This window comes from Drosophila persimilis, unplaced genomic scaffold (genome assembly GCF_003286085.1).
Source record: "Drosophila persimilis strain 14011-0111.01,24,50 unplaced genomic scaffold, DperRS2 tig00000766-arrow-arrow-pilon, whole genome shotgun sequence".
NCBI classification, from domain to species: domain Eukaryota; kingdom Metazoa; phylum Arthropoda; class Insecta; order Diptera; family Drosophilidae; genus Drosophila; species Drosophila persimilis.
In genome coordinates, this window is record NW_020825350.1 from 1,085,311 (window position 1) to 1,104,187 (window position 18,877).

General features: G+C 45.8%; 1 protein-coding gene across 1 annotated transcript; it reads left to right on the forward strand.

Moving 5' to 3' along the window:
• Positions 1-3,580: 3,580 nt before the first annotated feature.
• LOC6600458 lies at positions 3,581-14,411 on the forward strand. Its single transcript, XM_026992622.1, has 4 exons — positions 3,581-6,434; positions 6,517-6,604; positions 9,521-9,605; positions 12,736-14,411. Exons 1-4 carry the CDS (start codon positions 3,650-3,652, stop codon positions 14,041-14,043), a joined length of 4,266 nt encoding a protein of 1,421 aa, XP_026848423.1. The 5' UTR covers positions 3,581-3,649; the 3' UTR covers positions 14,044-14,411.
• The last annotated feature ends 4,466 nt before the right edge of the window (positions 14,412-18,877 follow it).

The window sequence follows — 18,877 nt, forward strand, 5'->3', positions numbered from 1 at the left end:
ACGATGTACATATGTAGGTATGTATGTACATATGGGCATATGTATATTAAGATTAATTTATACCGTGAAATCTTACAAGGACGGAGTAATTTTAACGGGAATACCAAAGGAAGGGATAACGACAGAGGTTTTCGTTTCCTTATATATGGCTTAGTTATATAGATGCCTACACACATATGTTGGTATATATGTGCATATATATCAATTCTTTATCGTATCATTACGTATGTCCCATATTATCATAATCTTTATTATTGTTTGGGCTTTTTTTCCTTTTATACATATATTTTCCCCTATCCTCTCACTGCTTCCCTTTGATGTTCAGTTTTCAATAGTTGGCTCAGAAGAAGGGGCCTAGGAATGGAAGCGGTGTGGTGGGGGTGCGGATTGTGCGGTTGGGTCTTGGGCAGAGTGAGTGATAAGCAAGTTGTTATGTTGCCGTTGATGTTGATGTCGACGATGACCGTGATGATGAGAGAATGGAAAGCCTTTGTGCCTGTGCCTGCGCCTGCTTGCGGTTTTCCCCAATTTTTCTTTGCCAACCTTTTCCTTGGCTTGGGGTTTAGGGTCAGGTTCGGGCTCCGGTTCGGGCTCCGGTTCGGGGCTGTGAAATCGAATCATTTTGTAGGCTTTAAATTTAATTTGCATGGCCTGGCCGCAACCTACAATGTGGTTCAAAGGATGACGAGCCGTCCAGCTGTCCAGAGGAATGCCGTCGGCAAGCGTTGCATACTTTACGGGCCAAGGAAGTTGGAGGGGGCGATGGGGTCCTGAGGAAGGCTAAAAGGATCCATTTGTCCGACTGGCCAGCAGCCTTAACAGTACGACACTTTTATCAAAAACATATCATTAAATTATTGGCTAGCTGCGAGGAGTCCCGAGAGGAACGTCAGCCTTCCAGCCTCCAGCAGCGTCGAGGGAAATATACAATGAAAGACAGCCGGACCACGGTAGCCACGGTAATTTCTGGCAAAAAGAGCGGGTAATGGAGTATTCTTATCGCGTGGATGGCATCCACAAATCAAGTGTGCAAGCTAAACCATGGACATCCTATCCATATTTTTCCAATGCGAGCTGTTATTGGTCTCTGAGAAAGGAAAGAAATGGAACACGTCCATCTAAGGTTAAATCATTGTCCTGTCTGGAGACGTGCACGTCAGTATTTGTTCTACTTTTAGTTATTTTAGTCGGACACTCACTTTTTCAGTTGTGGGAGCTGTCTTCTAGTCAGGGGAGAAAAGCTGAAACTTGTTCCTGCAAGGATAGCCGTCCTTTGTTCGGGGTAGTTTCATTGAAAAAGAATTCTCGGCGAATTACCTTTTCGGCGTGTTTTTTCTTCTTATTATTTTTGTTTCCCATTTTCTATGCTTATTTTGTAATCCACCATTTCAAATGATTTATTCTGAATTCGTCTGTTGTTACTTTATGTTCTGTGTTTTTCTGCTCTTCTGTTTTGTTTTCCTATTCAACTCTCCTTATTAAATTACGCGTCAAGCAGCGCTGCAGAAAAAAGTTAAAATTTTTCTCTTTTTTTTATGTTATACTCGTAAGCTCTTGGAGATGGTATTATGAGTTGGATCAGATATTTATGCAATGCACAATGGAAGTATCTCCGACTCTGTTTCATTTTCGACCTATTTGACCCTTGTCTTTAGTGTCGTAAAAATACAACAGAGCTTTACATGCTTTGCCGTGCATCATGCATCAGATTTTCATGATTTCATTTCATTTTCATGATGCGTGATGCGTTGCTTTTGGCTTGTATCGATAGCTGACATATCGATTGTAATTCGACCTAAATTGCGAAGAAATTGCGACAGGTCCTGATCCTATAATATTTATGACTGCGCGATACTAATAGCCTTATGACATTAGACTTTGCTAGTTGACTGACTGCGAAACCAGAGACAGCCAGCTCTCAAAACATGATGTACACAGATATGTACTAGGCCGAAACGCTGAGAAAAGAGCAATGACCGTCTGCCTGTTTCGCAGTTTTAAACTGACAACTGATTTGTTACAGACCCCTATTTGTGGTTCACGCTGTATAGAGGGGAGAGCCATCAAGATCGGACTACTTTATCCCTATGTAGCTGCAAAAAAACTGAGTTTTGAGGGGTCTTCAGAGTTCGATAGGGGTAAAATAGATCGGGTCGATTCTCTACATACATATGTAAGCGGCACATTCTCCGCAAGAAGCAAATCCTTTCGAATTTTACAAGGTAAGTATTTATATTTATACATATATTTTATATAAGACAAGTGGATAGTTATGCAACTTTTATTTATATATATTTTAGCGAGTTGCAACAGATTCAACATTCAAATGGTGAGCACAACGGATTTTATGCAGCTCAGACCATTCGACTAAGTCGGAGCGATTGTTCAGCGATCGAAAAGCATCATTGGAACCAAATAATGTCGAAGTGCTGACATTCCCAAGCAAAAACATATGGATCGCCAAATAAATAAGTCATTTATAAGTGAACTTCGGATATCCAAAAAACCTTATATTTAAGTGACTTTTGATATTAAGTGATATTTAAGTGTATTTTACAGAAATGTTTTTGTTTTTGTTGATTGTATTCTATTTCTTTATCGTAATTATTTAAGCGATGTATTCACATCAATCGTTTTTAGTTCATTTAATACATGGAAATAAAATGTTGAATAAAAACAATACTATCGATAGTATCGAATGTCTCAAATATCGATATTTTCCAGGTCTACTTCGGACTCCGAAGCTAGCTTTCTGTTGTGGTTTTTGTATCGTTTTTATAAAACTTTGTGTGGTTTGGAGCTTGTTTGGAGCCGTTTTTTTAAATCTCGGTTTCACCCTAGGGCGGAACTCCGGCAGAAGCTGAACAAGAGACAGCGAGAGACAAGGCAGAAAAAGCCAAGCGCGAAGCAGATCAGATCCACAAGAAAAGGGACATAAGAAGCAGAGACTGCGCCGTCGACATTCGCCTTCCATTAAGTGCCAAAAGCGAAAGGGAAACAGGAGGAGAAAGAAGGAGAGCCCCGAAAGAAGGAAGGTTTCTCTGTTTCTTTACAACAACATATTTGTGAGCCAAAAAAGACAACGAGGCCGGCGCTGACCCCGGGCAGAAGTGGCAGCAGCAGCACCACCAGCAACTGTTCAACCGACGGAGTCGCGGCGCTGCAGCGGCGACTGAGCAATCGAGAGGGGAAACCAGCAACAGCTGCAGCAACGCTTTCGGGAGGGGCACGCGCACGCTCACTGCTCACTGCTCACTGATGGCGGAGAAGATGCTGAAGAAGATGATGATGCCAGTCAGCCTCAAGAGCCACAACACAATGCCAAGTGCCAGCAACAGCAAGAACAACAGCAGCAGCAGCAGCAGCTACAGCAAGCAGTGCAAAAGGGAAAATTAAGTGCCAAAGGCAAAACCAGCCAAGAACAGCCAACAGATTTTCACGAGCGCAGAAAACTCAAAACTAAATTTACATAACAAAACAAGACAAAAACAAGACAGAGAACAAGCAGTAGAGTGCAGGAGAAGAAGCAGGGTAAGCAGTGTACGAGTAGCGTGAGAAGCGAGCCTCCTCAAGCCTCCCGAAAACGCAATCAAGAGACGCCAACAACAGCAGCAACCGCAGCAGAATCGTTCGCGGCAACCGCAGCAGCATGCCATCTGCATTGGGCGGCAGCAGAGGGCGTGGCAGCCAGGGAAGCACCTTGTGGGTGCTCCTCCTGCTGGCCACAGCTGCACTCAGTAGCAGAGCAGCGCCCACATCGGAGGTAGCGGTGGAGCAGCCCCACTTGCGGGTTGGGGTGCAAGGCGACATGCCCGCCCTGGTTGTGAAGGCAACCACCGCCAACGCAACACCGAAGGAAGGCAGTAGCAGCAGCAGCAGCAGCAGCACACCTGAGAGCACTCCCACCGAGCTGCCAGACGTCACGGGAAGATTAGAGTTGGACAAAAAAGTGCCAAAGACAAACATAAAACCTCCAGCCGTTTTTCCCAGCGAGACTGGCACCGCCAGCAGCAGAACCACCAAGATCACACTTATGGGCAATGCAACGACTGGAAAAACACCAACAACAAAAATAGACAGCGATGACCACTTGCCGCAGCCACCGGCGGTGGTGCAGTTGATGGACTTGGAGCACACAGAGGCCCCACCCATGAACAGTGGACACGACGGCCTCAAGCTGACCAGAAAGAAGCAGCTGCAGCAGCAGCATTTCCCCACACCAGCCACCGCAACCACTTCACCCACCGTGGAAAGCAAGACCAGAGCAAGCAAATCCACCAGAGCCACCAGAACCACCAGAACCACCATAACAACGACAACGGCAACAACCGCAATTGAATCGGAAATGGAAAGGATCCCAACCACCACCAGCAGTAGTGCGAGCAGCATCACCGCCCCGCAACCACCAACTCCCATCTCCAGCTCCGGTGATGATTCCAGTTCCGGAACGGGACATGAGCCAGTCCTGGTGCCCGTGCACAATGGGTACTTGGGTCCGATTTTCATGGGTGAGAAAACGTTTAGTGTGGTGCATCCGCTGAAGAAACCACATCCACCCAACCACCAGCACGTTGCCTCAATCGAGTCCCAGCTGCGCGACGGACGTATTGTGGAGATCCTGGCGCCGACGTCATTGCTCGAGAAGAATACGGAGCCAGCCAACATTGGCCCCAGCAGCACTACAGAAACAGCCACACCCACACTCGATCCAGCTTCTATATCGTCGATTTCGGTGCTGTCTACCACGGTCTTCCAGGTGCCTGAGATACAGACCAGCACCACTCGCTTACCCATGCCCATGAGCGGTGGCCTAGAGCTTTCCGGCCCGGCGCCACCGCGCACAGAGTCTAAGATCTCAGACATACAGATAGAGGTGTATGACTCCACGGTGGACTCCATTGTGGCATCGACCAACTTCCGCGACAACGAGGGCTACTATCCGCTGCCAGTGGAGGCGGAGTCGGGCACCACCGGACCACCTCGACCACCAGTGGGACCGCCCCAGGAGCGGTTCACCCAATATGTGATCGACCGCGCCGATGTCTCCACTCAGCCCGCCTCGGGTGGATCGCTTCTGGGTAAACCCGAGCCGGCGGCCATTGAGATCCACATCAACGTGTCCGAGGCCTTTGGCAGTGAGAGCGAGGATCTGGAGTTTTCTTACCGCCAGCCGCAGCCGCAGCTGAAGTCGAGCAAGCCCAGCGACGAGATTCTCGTGGTGGAGATCATCGATAGCGGCAACGGGGACAACAGCAGCACAGAGAGCTCGTCGAGTGGCGAGCACATTAATCCGATATTCACCTTCCGCTCGGATACGGCAGCCAATCCCCCTCCTGCGGTGCGTCCGCCCCAGCTCCAGGATGCGGATGAGCTCTTTATGGCAGACCTCAAAGAAGGTGAAGGCGTGCCTCGACCACCACCTCCGCCCCCCCCACCGCCCCCACGGAAGCCCAGCATCGATCGCGACTCTGACACGATCTTCTACATTTCCAACACGGAGGTGAAGGTGGGCGAATCCCTGCCCACGGGCAGTCCTGGAAGTGATCAGCTCCAGCAGCAGCGCAAGTTCCAGCTAGAGAACCAGTTCTTCCCGGCCAGCTACGTGATGGAGCAACAGCAACTGCAACAGCAGCGATCCTCCCTAGCCACGCCTCGATACGAGGAGGACATTATTCTCTCGCCTGTGCACAACACAGCCGATGCTTTGAAAATCTTCCGCAGTACGGGTCCGAGCAGCGGCGATGGAGCTCCACCTCTGGATGTCACCTACGTGGGAGAGTCAGTTATCGAAGTAGAGCAGCAGCCGCAGAGTGCAAGCACCACCCAGGCACCCTTGGGAGGAGGCAGCGGCAGCTCACCCCAGTCAGACATCATCATTCAGCCGGCCGTGCTGCCTGATCTGGCCATTGGAGTGCCCGTGATCGGGGAGCTGCCACCACAGATCGAACTAAAGGAGATCGACTATATGCCCGGAGAGTTGGGTGGGATGGGCATTTACGAGAATGACATCCAGAGCAACAGCATCGGCATGGGCATAGGCGTCGACAGTGATCCGGATGTGATTGAGAGCTCGATCCAGTATGGAGGAGATCTCATCGATGATGGGGCAGGCGGCGGCTTCGACGGCGTTGAGGGTTCCTATCCCTTCGAGAGCCCATCCCATCGCCAGTTACAGGATGGTGACCACCCGGGTCGCGGACAGGATCATCAGCCCCGCCATTCGGCTGTGAGTCATCTGCACCGAGAGCAACCCCCCATGGCGGAGCTTGTAAACGCCACTCTGCTGCAGCACAACGAGAACGTTTCGGTTGGGGGAGAGGCTGGGTCTGGGTCCGTCTCGGCCATGGCCCCTCTCCTCTCTAGCGGCGCTGGCAGTGGGCAGGCGATGAGCAATGTCACAGCCCTGTCCGAGGACCATTTGGACGACTTTGACGGTGAGTACCCCTTGGGGAGAGGGACTCTAAGTATAGAAGATCATCTAACATTTGGATTTGTTTATTTTTTCTTGAATGGCAGGTTATCTCAATCTTTTTGCCGTCTCCATGGGCCTCGTCATTGTCATTCTACCCTCGGCCCTGCTGATCTCCATGTACTGTGCCATTCGGTAAGCATTTGGGACTATAGTTGATTCCACATTTGATTCCTGTACATCTATATTACGAGTACACCTAATTCGGTTTTTAAACAGACATTCGTCGTATGCAAAAATAGGTGATTGGTTCCTTGTCTCTAAAACATATTGACATTAGCGAACAAATTAGGGAACGTTGGCAAAAAACAAAAATTGATAGTTCAAAAAAAACTAACACATTTCTATTGCAAAAAGAGAATTCCCCTAAAGTTTTGATATTTACAATTGCTCTGACCAGTAAATTTGCTTGTATGGATATATATACATACAAAAAGTTGTGGGTCGCCATCAGATATTTTACTCATATCGGCGCGAGCGAGCGAAGCGAGTGTGCAGGGGGCTTCCACCCTAGTATGTATGTATGTATTGGAAGCCAAAAACTTGACTAGAATGTTTCAGTACGGCCTTTAGTTTATTTACTGGTCTGTTTTAATAGTAATTAAAATTTATATTTAAATCGTGGCTGTTGTTTGAATGGAATCTGATTTGTTGAGTAATTAAAATGAATAGTGTCATAAATTGTGTATTTTCATTTTAATTTGTTCTTAAATTTGATTTATTATTGGAAGAAATTAAAAATGCAAATTTTAGCATTGTGTTTTTTGAATGAAGAGGACTTAGCAGTAATTTGGCTTGCAGAAACTATCATCGAACAGACGACTATCATTCCTGGGTCCGACTGTACTTGCCACTTGTGCTCTTGTGCTCGGCTGGCCTTTCCTGGTCTGGGGCTAATTGTGTGGCGTCTAATCAGCTTAGACAGCGATGTCGTCCACAAATCAAAAATAATTGCAAGGAATTGCCGTCAAAGTGCCAGAGAGCAGGGAACAGGCACCAGGGAGCGTATGAAAAGCTCAGCCAAATCCACCATAAAATGCCAGAGGCAACGAGAGCCAGCTTAGACGGGTGTGGTGTGGGTCTTAGCCTTGAGAAATTCCTTAACCCCCATCCATCTTCTTTCCTGTTCGGTTGAAAGGATTCTGTTCCGACGGAGTTTTTGCTCAAATTTGTTGCCTACTTCTGAGGCCAAGAGAATGCACTCAATTTAAAGCAATTTGCCGCCACCTGACCCCAGTCCTAACCCTTAAGGTAACCGCCCAACCACACAAACCACCCGGTGCCGTATGCTGCAGCAAAGGCGTGGCAAATCGCATTTATCAGCTTCACCCATGGCATTTTATTTCTCGCATTGCCAGCGACAGACAGCAGAAGGCGAGGGCAGCAACAAAACATTGACAAATCTGTGACGGCGACTGGGGATGGTGGCGTTGGATGGCACTTCTGGGGGCAAGGGCTGAGTAGGAGAGTGACTGACGCAATGCCAGGAACGCACATCCTTTATCACCCGCAGCCTTCTTCATGGTGCCGGTGCCGGTGCCGGTGCCCTTCAGTATCCACATACATACTCGTATAAATCTTGAGCACACCACCTAAATGCGAATTGGTTTGAAAGAAGCTACTTCTGTGGATGTGGATGAGGACGGAAAATATATATGTATGTATGTACATATAAACATGCTGGGCACTAAATGCGAGGCAAAATGGGAGCAGCAAGAATGGGAATAACTGAGGGAGTTTAGGATTAGAGAGGGAGTCGAGTCGAGTCGAGTCAGTAAGCGCATCCCCAAAAATGAAGGAGCAACAAATCAACGCGGCGGAATCGGCAAGGCCGGAAGCGGAAGTCGCCGCACGCACACGAAAACACACTTGAAGCAGACACATCCACAGATGATGTAGAAGCCAGGAGCTAACAAGGCAGGCTGTTTGAGAGAGGTGCTTCAGCCTCAGCCTCAGCCTCAGCTTCTACTCCTGCTCCTGATTCCCATCCCCTGAAGCCACACGAAAAACGTATAAAACGGCAAATGGTAGCCGCAAACGTTGCCAGTTTGTTATCCGCCAACCGCCACCCAACCGTCAATGACCTTACACCACGCCCATCCCTCAAAAAAGGTGCCAGCGACGAAAAGCCACAGTCTAAATAAAAAGGAAATACACAATTTATTTCCCTTATTTCTTTCTTGTTGAGCAGGACACGGCGGGCAGAATACTTCGCGTGCATGTGTAAGTGTGTGTGTGTGTGTGTGTGTGTGTGGTAGGAAATTGCACAATAAACTCTCGAGACGAGAAATTAGTTGTGCGTGTGGCAACTTGAAGTTCGTTGAGTGGCAATAGCATTACGCGGCAGCCAGGCAACGGCGATGGGAGGTACAATGGCGAGTACTCTACGAATATTATTATTTAAAGACAGAATTTAATAATAATTAAATGGAATCGAATGGGAAATCAAAGAGGGGTGGCTCTCTCTCTCTATAAACATTTTATTTAAAAACTTATAACTTTTTATGAGGGAGTAGGGCAGGGACTAGAAATCACAGAGAGTCTCTTGGGTAACAGAACACAGTTCCATTTTGAAAACGATAACTTTGTCCTGTGTAGAATGTAGAAATTCAATTACCACAAATTCATCGGAAATACTTCAACCGATTCATGTTTCTTTGAAACTTTTTTCTGATTAACGAATACAGAAAATAACGTGGGAAACGGAATGGGAATGGATGCGATTCATTTAATAATGCATTTTCCACTTTCCATTAGGGGGGGCCTTCCGCCTTCCGCATCTTGCATGCCTTTCTTTTAGTAAGGGTATTCATATATTGTGTGTATTGCTTGGGTAATTGCAGGCGCCGCCGCAAAGTAGGCAACAAAATGTTAATTCGAGTCGCGGCATCATTATAAATGCATTGGATTTTAGAAAGTCTGGCCAAAAATCTGCGGGAAAGCTGATAGCTGCTTAACAGCTTTCGCGCCTCCGCCCCCGCGCGCCACCTCACACTCAATCCATCTCACTCACCCACACACTGACTGTCTCTCGCTCTTTCTTCCTTGCAGTTATATGCTGAACAAACCCGCCGGAAAGGGGCTGTGCGGCGCCCGTAGCGATGACAGCGAGCAGGGCAAGGACTCCAAGAATGAGGTAAGTCTTTCATCGAGAGGAAAGTTGAATGAGCTGTGCCCCTGTGCCCCTTCCTATCCGCACGTCTCTTTCGGGAGCTGAAAGTTGAAATTTTAAAGCAAATGCCATCAGCGAGTGCCTTAAACTTAGTCCAGTCCCAAGCTCCCATGGATGCACTGCCGCTCTCATAGCCCCGGTCCCTCCACCAGTCCCAGCCACAGTCCCAGCCACGGTCCCAGCCACTGTCCCAGCCTTGCACTTTTCAAAAACTCTCAACAAAATTAAACAATGGCAGAAATTTCCGCTAGTTATTTTATGGCTCCTCCCGCTGAAACCGAAGCGGAGCCCAGCGAAATTAAAACTTAAACTGCAGTTAATGGTGGGCTGGCTCTCAATCCTGAAACTGATCCCGAAATTAAATAAAACGTCTTCACTTGATGCTTGTGTGGGGAGAGGGTTTTCTGTGTGTACTCGTACTCTCCTATGTGTGCGATAGAGAAAGCGCCATATGTATGTTTATAATTGTGAAGGAGCAGGTGCAGAGAGCAGGTGTATGCATTTCACTTTGGTCTATTCAGATGTATGTACATATGTATTTGAATGGCAAATAATATCAAGAAATCATGCGTCTATATCGATATAACTATTGAGAACATGCATATATCATCGTTGATATTCATAGGGCTAAAAAGCGATCATATATGTGGAATGTTTCAATTAGTTTCAATATTAGGTGAAAACTTTTAATAACGTTCTTTGATAAACTCTGTAAATAGAGGAGGCTACGAAATTCTTGTATATCGTCATTGCAATACGTATGTACTTACATATGTACATGGGTATACATATACCCTTCCGTACTGAGAGCGTGCCTTGCCTTCGCCTTTTGCAGTCAACACTCTCTGCCACATCTTCAGCATCGTCTGGCTCCGCATCCGCCTTCGCATCCATATCCAACACCGCCACCACATCCTCCTGTTCGTATCCCAGGCCATCGAACAGTGAGAAGTCCAGTCTGGGCCATCAGCTGGGCTCTGGTCTAGAGAACCTCGAGTTTCGATTTGAGATGCCAGAGATCTGGGGAACGATGGGCAGCGATGAAGGTGGTGACTGGAGTAATGTCATTGCTCCCAGTGGCTCCGTCACCAAGATGACGCTCAAAGATAATCATCTCATTGTTGTCACCGAAGAGCGACACGTAAGTCCGTTCAGTTCGTTAGCCGCTGATCAGCTGTCAAGCGTGCCGTCTCTGTTTCTCACAGTCTATGTTGTAGATGTTGTCGTTGTTCTGTCACTGTGCTTTTCCTTGTCTAGGATTGACAGATAGCACACAGTTATGAAAGAGCTGGAGTAGTTTATGGTGTCTTGTGTGGACTGGAGTGGAGTACAAAATAGAATACATGAAGAAGAGTATTTTATGTGAATGGGATTTAATTAGTTCATTTCATACAGATATTTTACATTAAGCTCTTATAAGATCGAGATTAGAGTTCGATTTGGTATATGGTATATAAGATATTCATCGGATGCACTTCTGCGAGACGAACTTAGTTATACGGAAGTTAGTGGACCAAAGTATTATATGTGGAGCGGATTAAACAACTTTCTTAACACTCTTATATAACTTTTTTCTTTAATCACAGAGAGAGCGTTGGCGTCTACCTCGCTGTTATCGCACTTCAACATCGATAAAAGCGGGTATCGCACAAGAGTATGGATAAGGAAGATAGAGTATCGGTTGGGGTAGGGTACTCAGGTAATATAGTAGACATATAGTATAAATGTAACACCATCGATTCGGATGAGGTGGACTTATAGCTAGTATATTGGTCATTAGCTTGTACGTAGAACTGCAAATAGTTATCAAGGGAAACCCCGAGTGCAGGTCTATATCCGCTTTTCAACCATTGATTGATCACAACGAAGCTCCAGTTCCGATAGCGCCATTAGCTAGCAATACTCTCTTTCTATTTCTTTCTCTTTCTCTTTCTCTTTGTCCATATTGTATGCTTTCGTGTGTATTGTCTGCACTTTGTAATTGTTTTGGTTGTCGTTGTTGTGTGTGTTGTTTGTTCGTTTCATTCTCCTGTTAAGTGTCTAAGTGTTGCTGTCTCTTTTCCAAATACACTCTGGTTGTCTCGCTCTCTCGTCGATATACTTTGTTTGCTGTGTGTCGATGCGTATTGCCTTCCTGCCTGCTCTTCCTTCCGTGTTGTGTGTGAGTTGCTCTTCCCTATCTCTGCCTGTCTGTTCCAATTTCTTTTAATTTAATATTTAATCTTTTACCTTCAACAAGGTCTTGGATGTCTTTCCCTCTTCTCCCTTCGTTTCGGAATCTTTCGGCGTTCTTTCCATTTTCCGTTTGTCTCTATTTCGGTTCATATTTATTCCTTCTTCAGAGTATCTTTAAATCCGTGTGTCACGCTTTCCTTCTTTAACGTATTTATATTCTTCTCATTTAGTATTCCTTGAATACTTGCTGTTCTCCTGTCCTGTCTCCTCCTGTTTGGTTCATTCTGGTTGCTGTAAGCCCTGACCTTCAGTAATCTTAAATTGATCAGTGTTATCCTGTTTCCCTGTTTAGCAATCATATCTATCCCTAAATATGTGGTGTTCTTGTACTCTTTATTCCATCTAACCTGGTTTGTCCTTGCCATCAAAGTCCTGGGGTTGGCCTGGCCGTGTGTACCAGCTCATCGTGGGGACCTGCGGGCCGTCATACGCCGGACAGCTTTGATTCCGAAACACCAGGCAAGTGTCGTCCCTTTGTCACGGGAGGCTCCAAAACCCAGGACCCCAAAAATATCCATCTACGAGTATCTGTGTGTGAATCGATGTTATGGTATTCTTGTTTCCTTGAGTGGTTGGTAAGGTGTCTGTGAGCATGCCACAAGCGTATGCAAATGCAATTTTCGACACTTTCCGCATGGCAGCCACCCGATTTGTCTGCTCTGTCACCTCACCGACCTATGTCGCTCTCTCTCTCTCACTCTCTGTCTTCCACCTCCCAGTGTTTCCCACCGCTTCTCGCCACCATATCTCTTCCTCGTTGTTGTTGTAGCTGACTGCATGTTGTTAATGCACTTGCTTTTGGTATCCAGCTCACCATCTTTCATTTCACCACCCATTCAATCCCCACTATCGTTCGCAGGACATCTCGAGGAACGCGCGAGAGACGAAGATGCACACGGACAAGGACGGAGTTTTTGTGGTAGAAGTGGCGCGCGGCATCGACTCCAAGCAGGCGGCTGACATCCCCGGCGCCGTTCCCGAGACAACCGACCTGCCCTTCGACACCAAACTTCAGCAGGCCAACGGTCTGCAAATAGTGGACGAGCAGACCCTTCCGCCTAGCCACGAGCAGGTCCAGATCCATGCCCCACCCAGCGATTTCGCCAATCCTATCCCAGCCCCATCCAATCCCACTGTTGGAGTCGGGGTCCTCCATCTCATCGAAGAGGCGGAGGAGCAGATGTTGGAGGATGCTGCCAGGCCACACCAAGAGGGGGCTATCGCTATCGCCCAAACTGGACTCTCCCAGTCCGATCTCAGTTCCACCTCATCGACCGATTCCAACAAGCGTTACTCCTACGGCAACCAGGAGCTATATGTCATCGAACAGTCTGGATATGCCACCAGTTCACCCACAGCCCAGCCAATATTGCCATCTATCAAGCCAAAGGAGCACGTCGAGGATGACCAAGGCCCCATCGGAGGGGAGCAGAATGACCCGACTGTAGTTTTGGATACCCAAAAGCCTGAGACTAAGAACGACAGTGAGGAGCAGCAAACGAATGAGCAAAATCAACCAGAGAAAGCGACAGATCCAGAGCAGAAGACAGACCCGGAGCTAACAACAGAGTCTAAGATAGATTCGGAGATCAAGTTAAGTCCTGGGAAAATACCCGAATTGGAGATGCAGGGCAAACCGGATCCAGAGATGAAGACTAAACCAGAGCCGGAGAAACCGTCGGAGACCCAGTTTGAGCTAAATGAAGAAGCCAAGCCGGAACAGGAACCGGAAATCGTAGCCGAAATGGATCTCGAACCCGAGAACACTTACGACAGTCTCATGAGTCTGCCGGCCCCACCATCCACCGAGGAGATCAAAGAGCTGAACGATTTCTCTCTCATCGAGTCGAACCAACTGGACTCTTTGCCCCCACCGCCACCACCGCCTCTAGCCGAAGCCGACACCACCAATGGAAAGCCAAAGAAAGAAGCTGAGAAGGAGAAAGATGGGACAGCATTTAAGTCCCAGGCTATCATCAGCAACGGGAACGGGAACGGGATGGTTAAGGTCTCCTCCGACAATAGTGGTCCAGAGGAGCCGGCCACCCTAACGCCGCCCGCTTCACCACCGTCGCCACAGTCACCGACCACGGGCGTAATCTATGGCTCCAACGGCCTCACCAATGGCCTCCATACCCTGGCTGTGGTCGATGTGAACGGCAGTTAAGAAAGGCCAGGTAAGATCAGAGATAGAAGAGATGATTCCCGAAGATCCTGTGAGAGAGAAGCAGCAACAGAAGAAGGGAGGAGCGTTTTTTTTGCATCGGACCTCGTAGAGATCTCAAAGCGCGAATAGTTCCCTCTAGGGTGTAAGGAATACTAGAAATACTTAAGATAATATCCCAAACGGTGGCAAAGAAAAAACAAAGTGAAACCGAACTCCAAGTGGGGAAAGTGAAATATTTAAATTAAAATATACAAGAAAACAAAAAAAATAATAGAAAGTTTCCACTTTAAAGTTTGTTGATTTTCAAATATTACGAATAACAATTACACGCGAATAATATAAATAAATCATAATTAATTGTTTGTCTTTTTGTGGCTGGTCCGAGCCACCCTCTCCCTCTCCCTCCCCCGCCCCCGACCCCAACCCCAAAAACACACACCAAGCCCACTCTTCTCACCTTTTGGGGGGAGGGGAAGGGCTAACGCGTACTTAAATGTTTATCCTTACCATAGCTAAAGAGAGAAAAATATAACATTAACAGAAGTATCCATTCGATCTATGATATAAGCAAACGATAAAAACGTGGCGGAAAATGCAATGAAAACAGGCAGATGCAAATGGAAACCGATAAGGCATGAATCTAATAAATATGCAAAGCAAAACAGCACGAAACGAAACAGAATAATTACAGATACTCGTACTCGTACTCGTATGTATGTATGTAATAATGCATAATTAATTAGTTTTAATCATTTACACACAGAAATGCCAAATAGTAATGAGGGAAACACAATTGTAGCAGAATTAGTTTCGATTTGTATGTCTATTGCCATACTTCAAAAGGTGCTCTGTGTCGGGCCAACAACTAAGAGAGGGATCAGTTTGGTCAGAAGTTTCAATAGAGTAGGGCTTTTAATTTTCCTCTATTTTAATCTGTTCATTGTTAATGTTCGTTCATGTTCCTGGATTGACGTAGGCTCAGCGTTGTGTAAGCTTGCGGTTAAAAAATCCGTTAGGTAGCCTAGTCTGAGCAATAGCTCTTATAATGAATTGGTTTCAATTGGGCTCTCTTGACATTTCCAAGTGGACTCAGATTTCCCAAGAGCTAGATCTCTTTAATTCGCTATGGAAGTACCATAGCCTATCAGTAGAAAGTACATTGCCAATGCCTTTCATGCTTTGCAAATGGTTAAATCTTTAGTCTTGAATTGAGCCATGTGCTGAAATTGGACTCGTTTCTAACAAGAAGAACAATTTCAATCTACGAATTTCAGCGAATATTCCTTAGAGAGGGTTCCTCGTAAGAACTCGTAAAGCAGCCTACTAGACGGTTTCCCCAAAACTCCCGGAATATTTCCCGGAATCTGAACCAATTGAATCACGAATGTCAAGGGCTATAATGGTGATCAGTGTATTGGTAGAAAGGCATGCTAGATGAATTCGATTCCAACGCTTTTGCAGTATTCCAAAATAATATCGATTATGAGTTGGACACTGTGTCTAAAACGGCTAGGCACAGAGCACTCTAGAATAGTCGTATATCGCGACTATGGCTATTTAGATATAAGGTTTTTTTTTGCGTTTCCCATCTCAATCCACTTGATAGAAATCAAATGTGCCGAACTTTTGTGGCCAACCGACACAATTTACAAAGAGAAACGAACCATTTATACAATGCCCATCCGATCCGGTGATTGCGGCGGAATACTCATGTATGTAACCTTTTAACAAACAACACAAGAAAAGCCAAGTTAGTCTTAGAAATATGTACGTATAGTCAAAATATGTATGTGTATGTATATTTTTTAGTCCGTGTGTGGGTGTGTAAAAGAGGACTTCGACTCGCAGCTAATGCAAATTAAATGGCTACCGACATAGACCTAAGCAATTGGTAAATTATCGTAGTAAAAGGAGAAACTTTTCAATATACTATTTGCCCAATATAAATAATATAAACACCTATAAACTTTAGTATATACATTTACGAGTGTACTATGGATGAATTATAAACTATAGAAACTCAACTTCTTAAAAATATGGTATATACCAAGCGGAGACATCTACTCGTATCCGAGCTGGAACGGGAGAATGAAACAAGAGCCGTGCACTGCAAGTGGAACGTACTTTGTAAGTAGTGAGAATTATACGAGAATATGCATGTGTGCCCCGAATGCAGCGGATCCGATACAGTAGACCAGATCCCATTCGGATGGCACTTTTTAGGTGGAACATAATCCCTGACTAAAGATTAACCACTTTCGTTGTTTAAGTTTGTTCAAATTGTTTTATTGACAATTACAAAATAAAAAAAAAATATATTACAAAAAGATTACAAATATATGAAAAGAAGAAGATGTGAGAGAATGCCAATGAGAAAAATATTATGAATATTATAAATGAATAAGATTACCTACTCGTAAATCAAATATAAACGTTAGGACAGGGCAGAATTTTTTTTTGGTCGAAAAAACAAAAAAAAATAAATAAATGTGATTGTTATTTAACCTTAAGTTATTATTAAAACCTAACTTAAACTGATATGTGTGTTTAAGCAGATAGAAAACGACAAGAAGAAGAAGAAGAACAAGAACAAGAACAAGAAACCAGCTGAAAGGCCAAAAGGATCGAAACTAAACCAAACGAAGGAAAATAAATTAAGTAAAACGGATCTAATCGGATCGGATCGAATGCAAGGCAAGGGAACGCTCCTTGAACAAATAGCTAACGGTAAATGGCAGCTGGCAACTAAGTAAAACGGTAAATGACAGCTGGCAACTAAGTATGTAAGGCAACTAACCGAGAGAGCATGCATGCTACCCATAGATGCAATAAACCGATATAAATGAAATTCAATATTAAGAAAAATTGCAACCAAAAAAAGGAAAATACACACAAAAGAAAAGTAAAGCGAATGCGTTTTCTCTTGGGGGGAGTGGCTTTTTGTAGAAATTTGAAATATTTCATGTTGTACAGTCTTACCCAGGCAGCTCCTATCTCTTTCCGGTTTCCCTGCCCCTCCGCATCGATACCCAATCGATTTGCTGGCAGCGATAAAGGCGAACAAGCCTCCACGCAGACCAGAACACAAACACCCCTGCTGGGCAGTGGGCAGAGGGCACTGGGCACTGCGGAGTATACAACCGCCAAAGTATCCCTATGACTACGATGTGAATGGAGGAACGGCTTTGGAGATGGCGAGACAGGATTGGACGGTCCAGAGCCTGCGATGTGGGCACCCAGACCCAGCTTTTGGCAGGAGGTTTTGAATTTCAACTGAGGAAAACGGCTACAATCATCTACAGGCAGCATGGAGAGCTACCCTGTAGATATTTGTCTTAGATTAGCGATTCGAATTTGGAACACGTTCTGAAATTGCTGCATTTGCCATCTATGGGGAGATGAAAGATTTTATTTTAAACTGATATTCGGTAAGTCATATTTAATACTTGAGCGTATTTATAGCGATGCTCTGCGATACTCTCTATAGAGATCTACAGATCCACTAATGTTTAATCAAAAAGGCTATATTTCCCATTCATGGCTCTTTTGCGATAAAAGTTTGGGGGTTGGGTGTTCATTTTCCAAAACCGCTATTTTTTATTTAATATGTATGTAGACATATTAATAGAAAGACTTGTGTTCTGTTCAATTTAGTTGTAATTCGGTGAGTTTTGGGAGAGCGCACCCACAATTCGCTTCACACGGGAGTCTTCAACCCGGCCTGCTTCCATTTAATTGCAGGGCAGCTCATGTTGTCTTCTCGTTCAGCTGTGGCTTTAACTTTTTACTAATTTTAAATGGCGCTTTCGTTGAGGCTTCGGGCGTGGACGGGAATAGAGTGAAGCGGATTGGAGTGGAGTGGAGTGGAGTGGAGTGGAATAGAGTGGTGTGTGGAGGAGACGCCTGGGGTATGGTAGGTAAGTGAAGGACATGGTGTTGCTGGTGATGGTGCTGTAGCTGGCTCTGGATCTGGTGGTGGTGGTGGTGGTGGTGGTGGTGCTTGTGGCTCTTGTTGTCAAGTGCTGTCCTCCTGTGGGCTCGAAAGTTGAGTCGACTTGAAATTTTAATGAAATGCGCTGCTTCTGGTGCTGCTGCTCTCGAGCTCCATCCTCATCTGTGGTCCTGTCCATGTCTATGATTCTGATGGGCTCTGGGCGCCTCCAGCCTCTGGCTGGCTCCTGGCGCTTTGGGGTGTCTGCATTTCAAATTATTTTTAATTGTCATTTTTGCGGCAAATGGTGGCTCTTCCCATTTTGGGGCATACTACGGGGACATGCCTGTCAAAGGCATAATGGCTCTAACCTGACGCTGGTTTTGGCCAGTGGCATTTCATGGCAATCAAAATATTTATGCGATGGACAGTTGATTAACCGCAAACAGGCAAACGAACTCTTGTCGGTCGCCTCCTCTTTCATTATTAAAATCAAATTACGTCAGACACACACACACAGACACCAGGAGCTCCACCAGCGGTAGCCCACCAATGGTACCCTCCAATGGGTTTGTGGCTACAAAACCAAAACGAGCCCAACTATCGCTATAATTTTACATATGTACATTTCGGCCAGAATTATCCAATTTTGGCTTTTTTCCATAATTTCCATTTCCACTTCCAAAGCCCTTTCTATGCCGAACCACAAATCAGTGAAATCGGCGGAATGGATACAGTTTATGCAGGCCCCAAGGCGGACTAAAACGAAATTGACATTTGGCCAGGCTTAAAATGCCATTCAGCCATTGCCACTCCAGATGGATGGTTGAAGGGAATGGAATGTGGGCAAGGACAGGGACGGATACAGGGACAGGGACGCGAACAGCAAGGAGATGGTCGAAA

Coding starts and splice junctions, on each gene's coding strand:
- LOC6600458 (XM_026992622.1), top strand. CDS start 3,650: ATGCCATCTGCATTGGGCGGCAGCAGAGGGCGTGGCAGCCAGGGAAGC. Junction 6,435..6,516: donor CCATTTGGACGACTTTGACG/GTGAGTACCCCT, acceptor CTTGAATGGCAG/GTTATCTCAATCTTTTTGCC. Junction 9,606..12,735: donor GCAAGGACTCCAAGAATGAG/GTAAGTCTTTCA, acceptor TATCGTTCGCAG/GACATCTCGAGGAACGCGCG.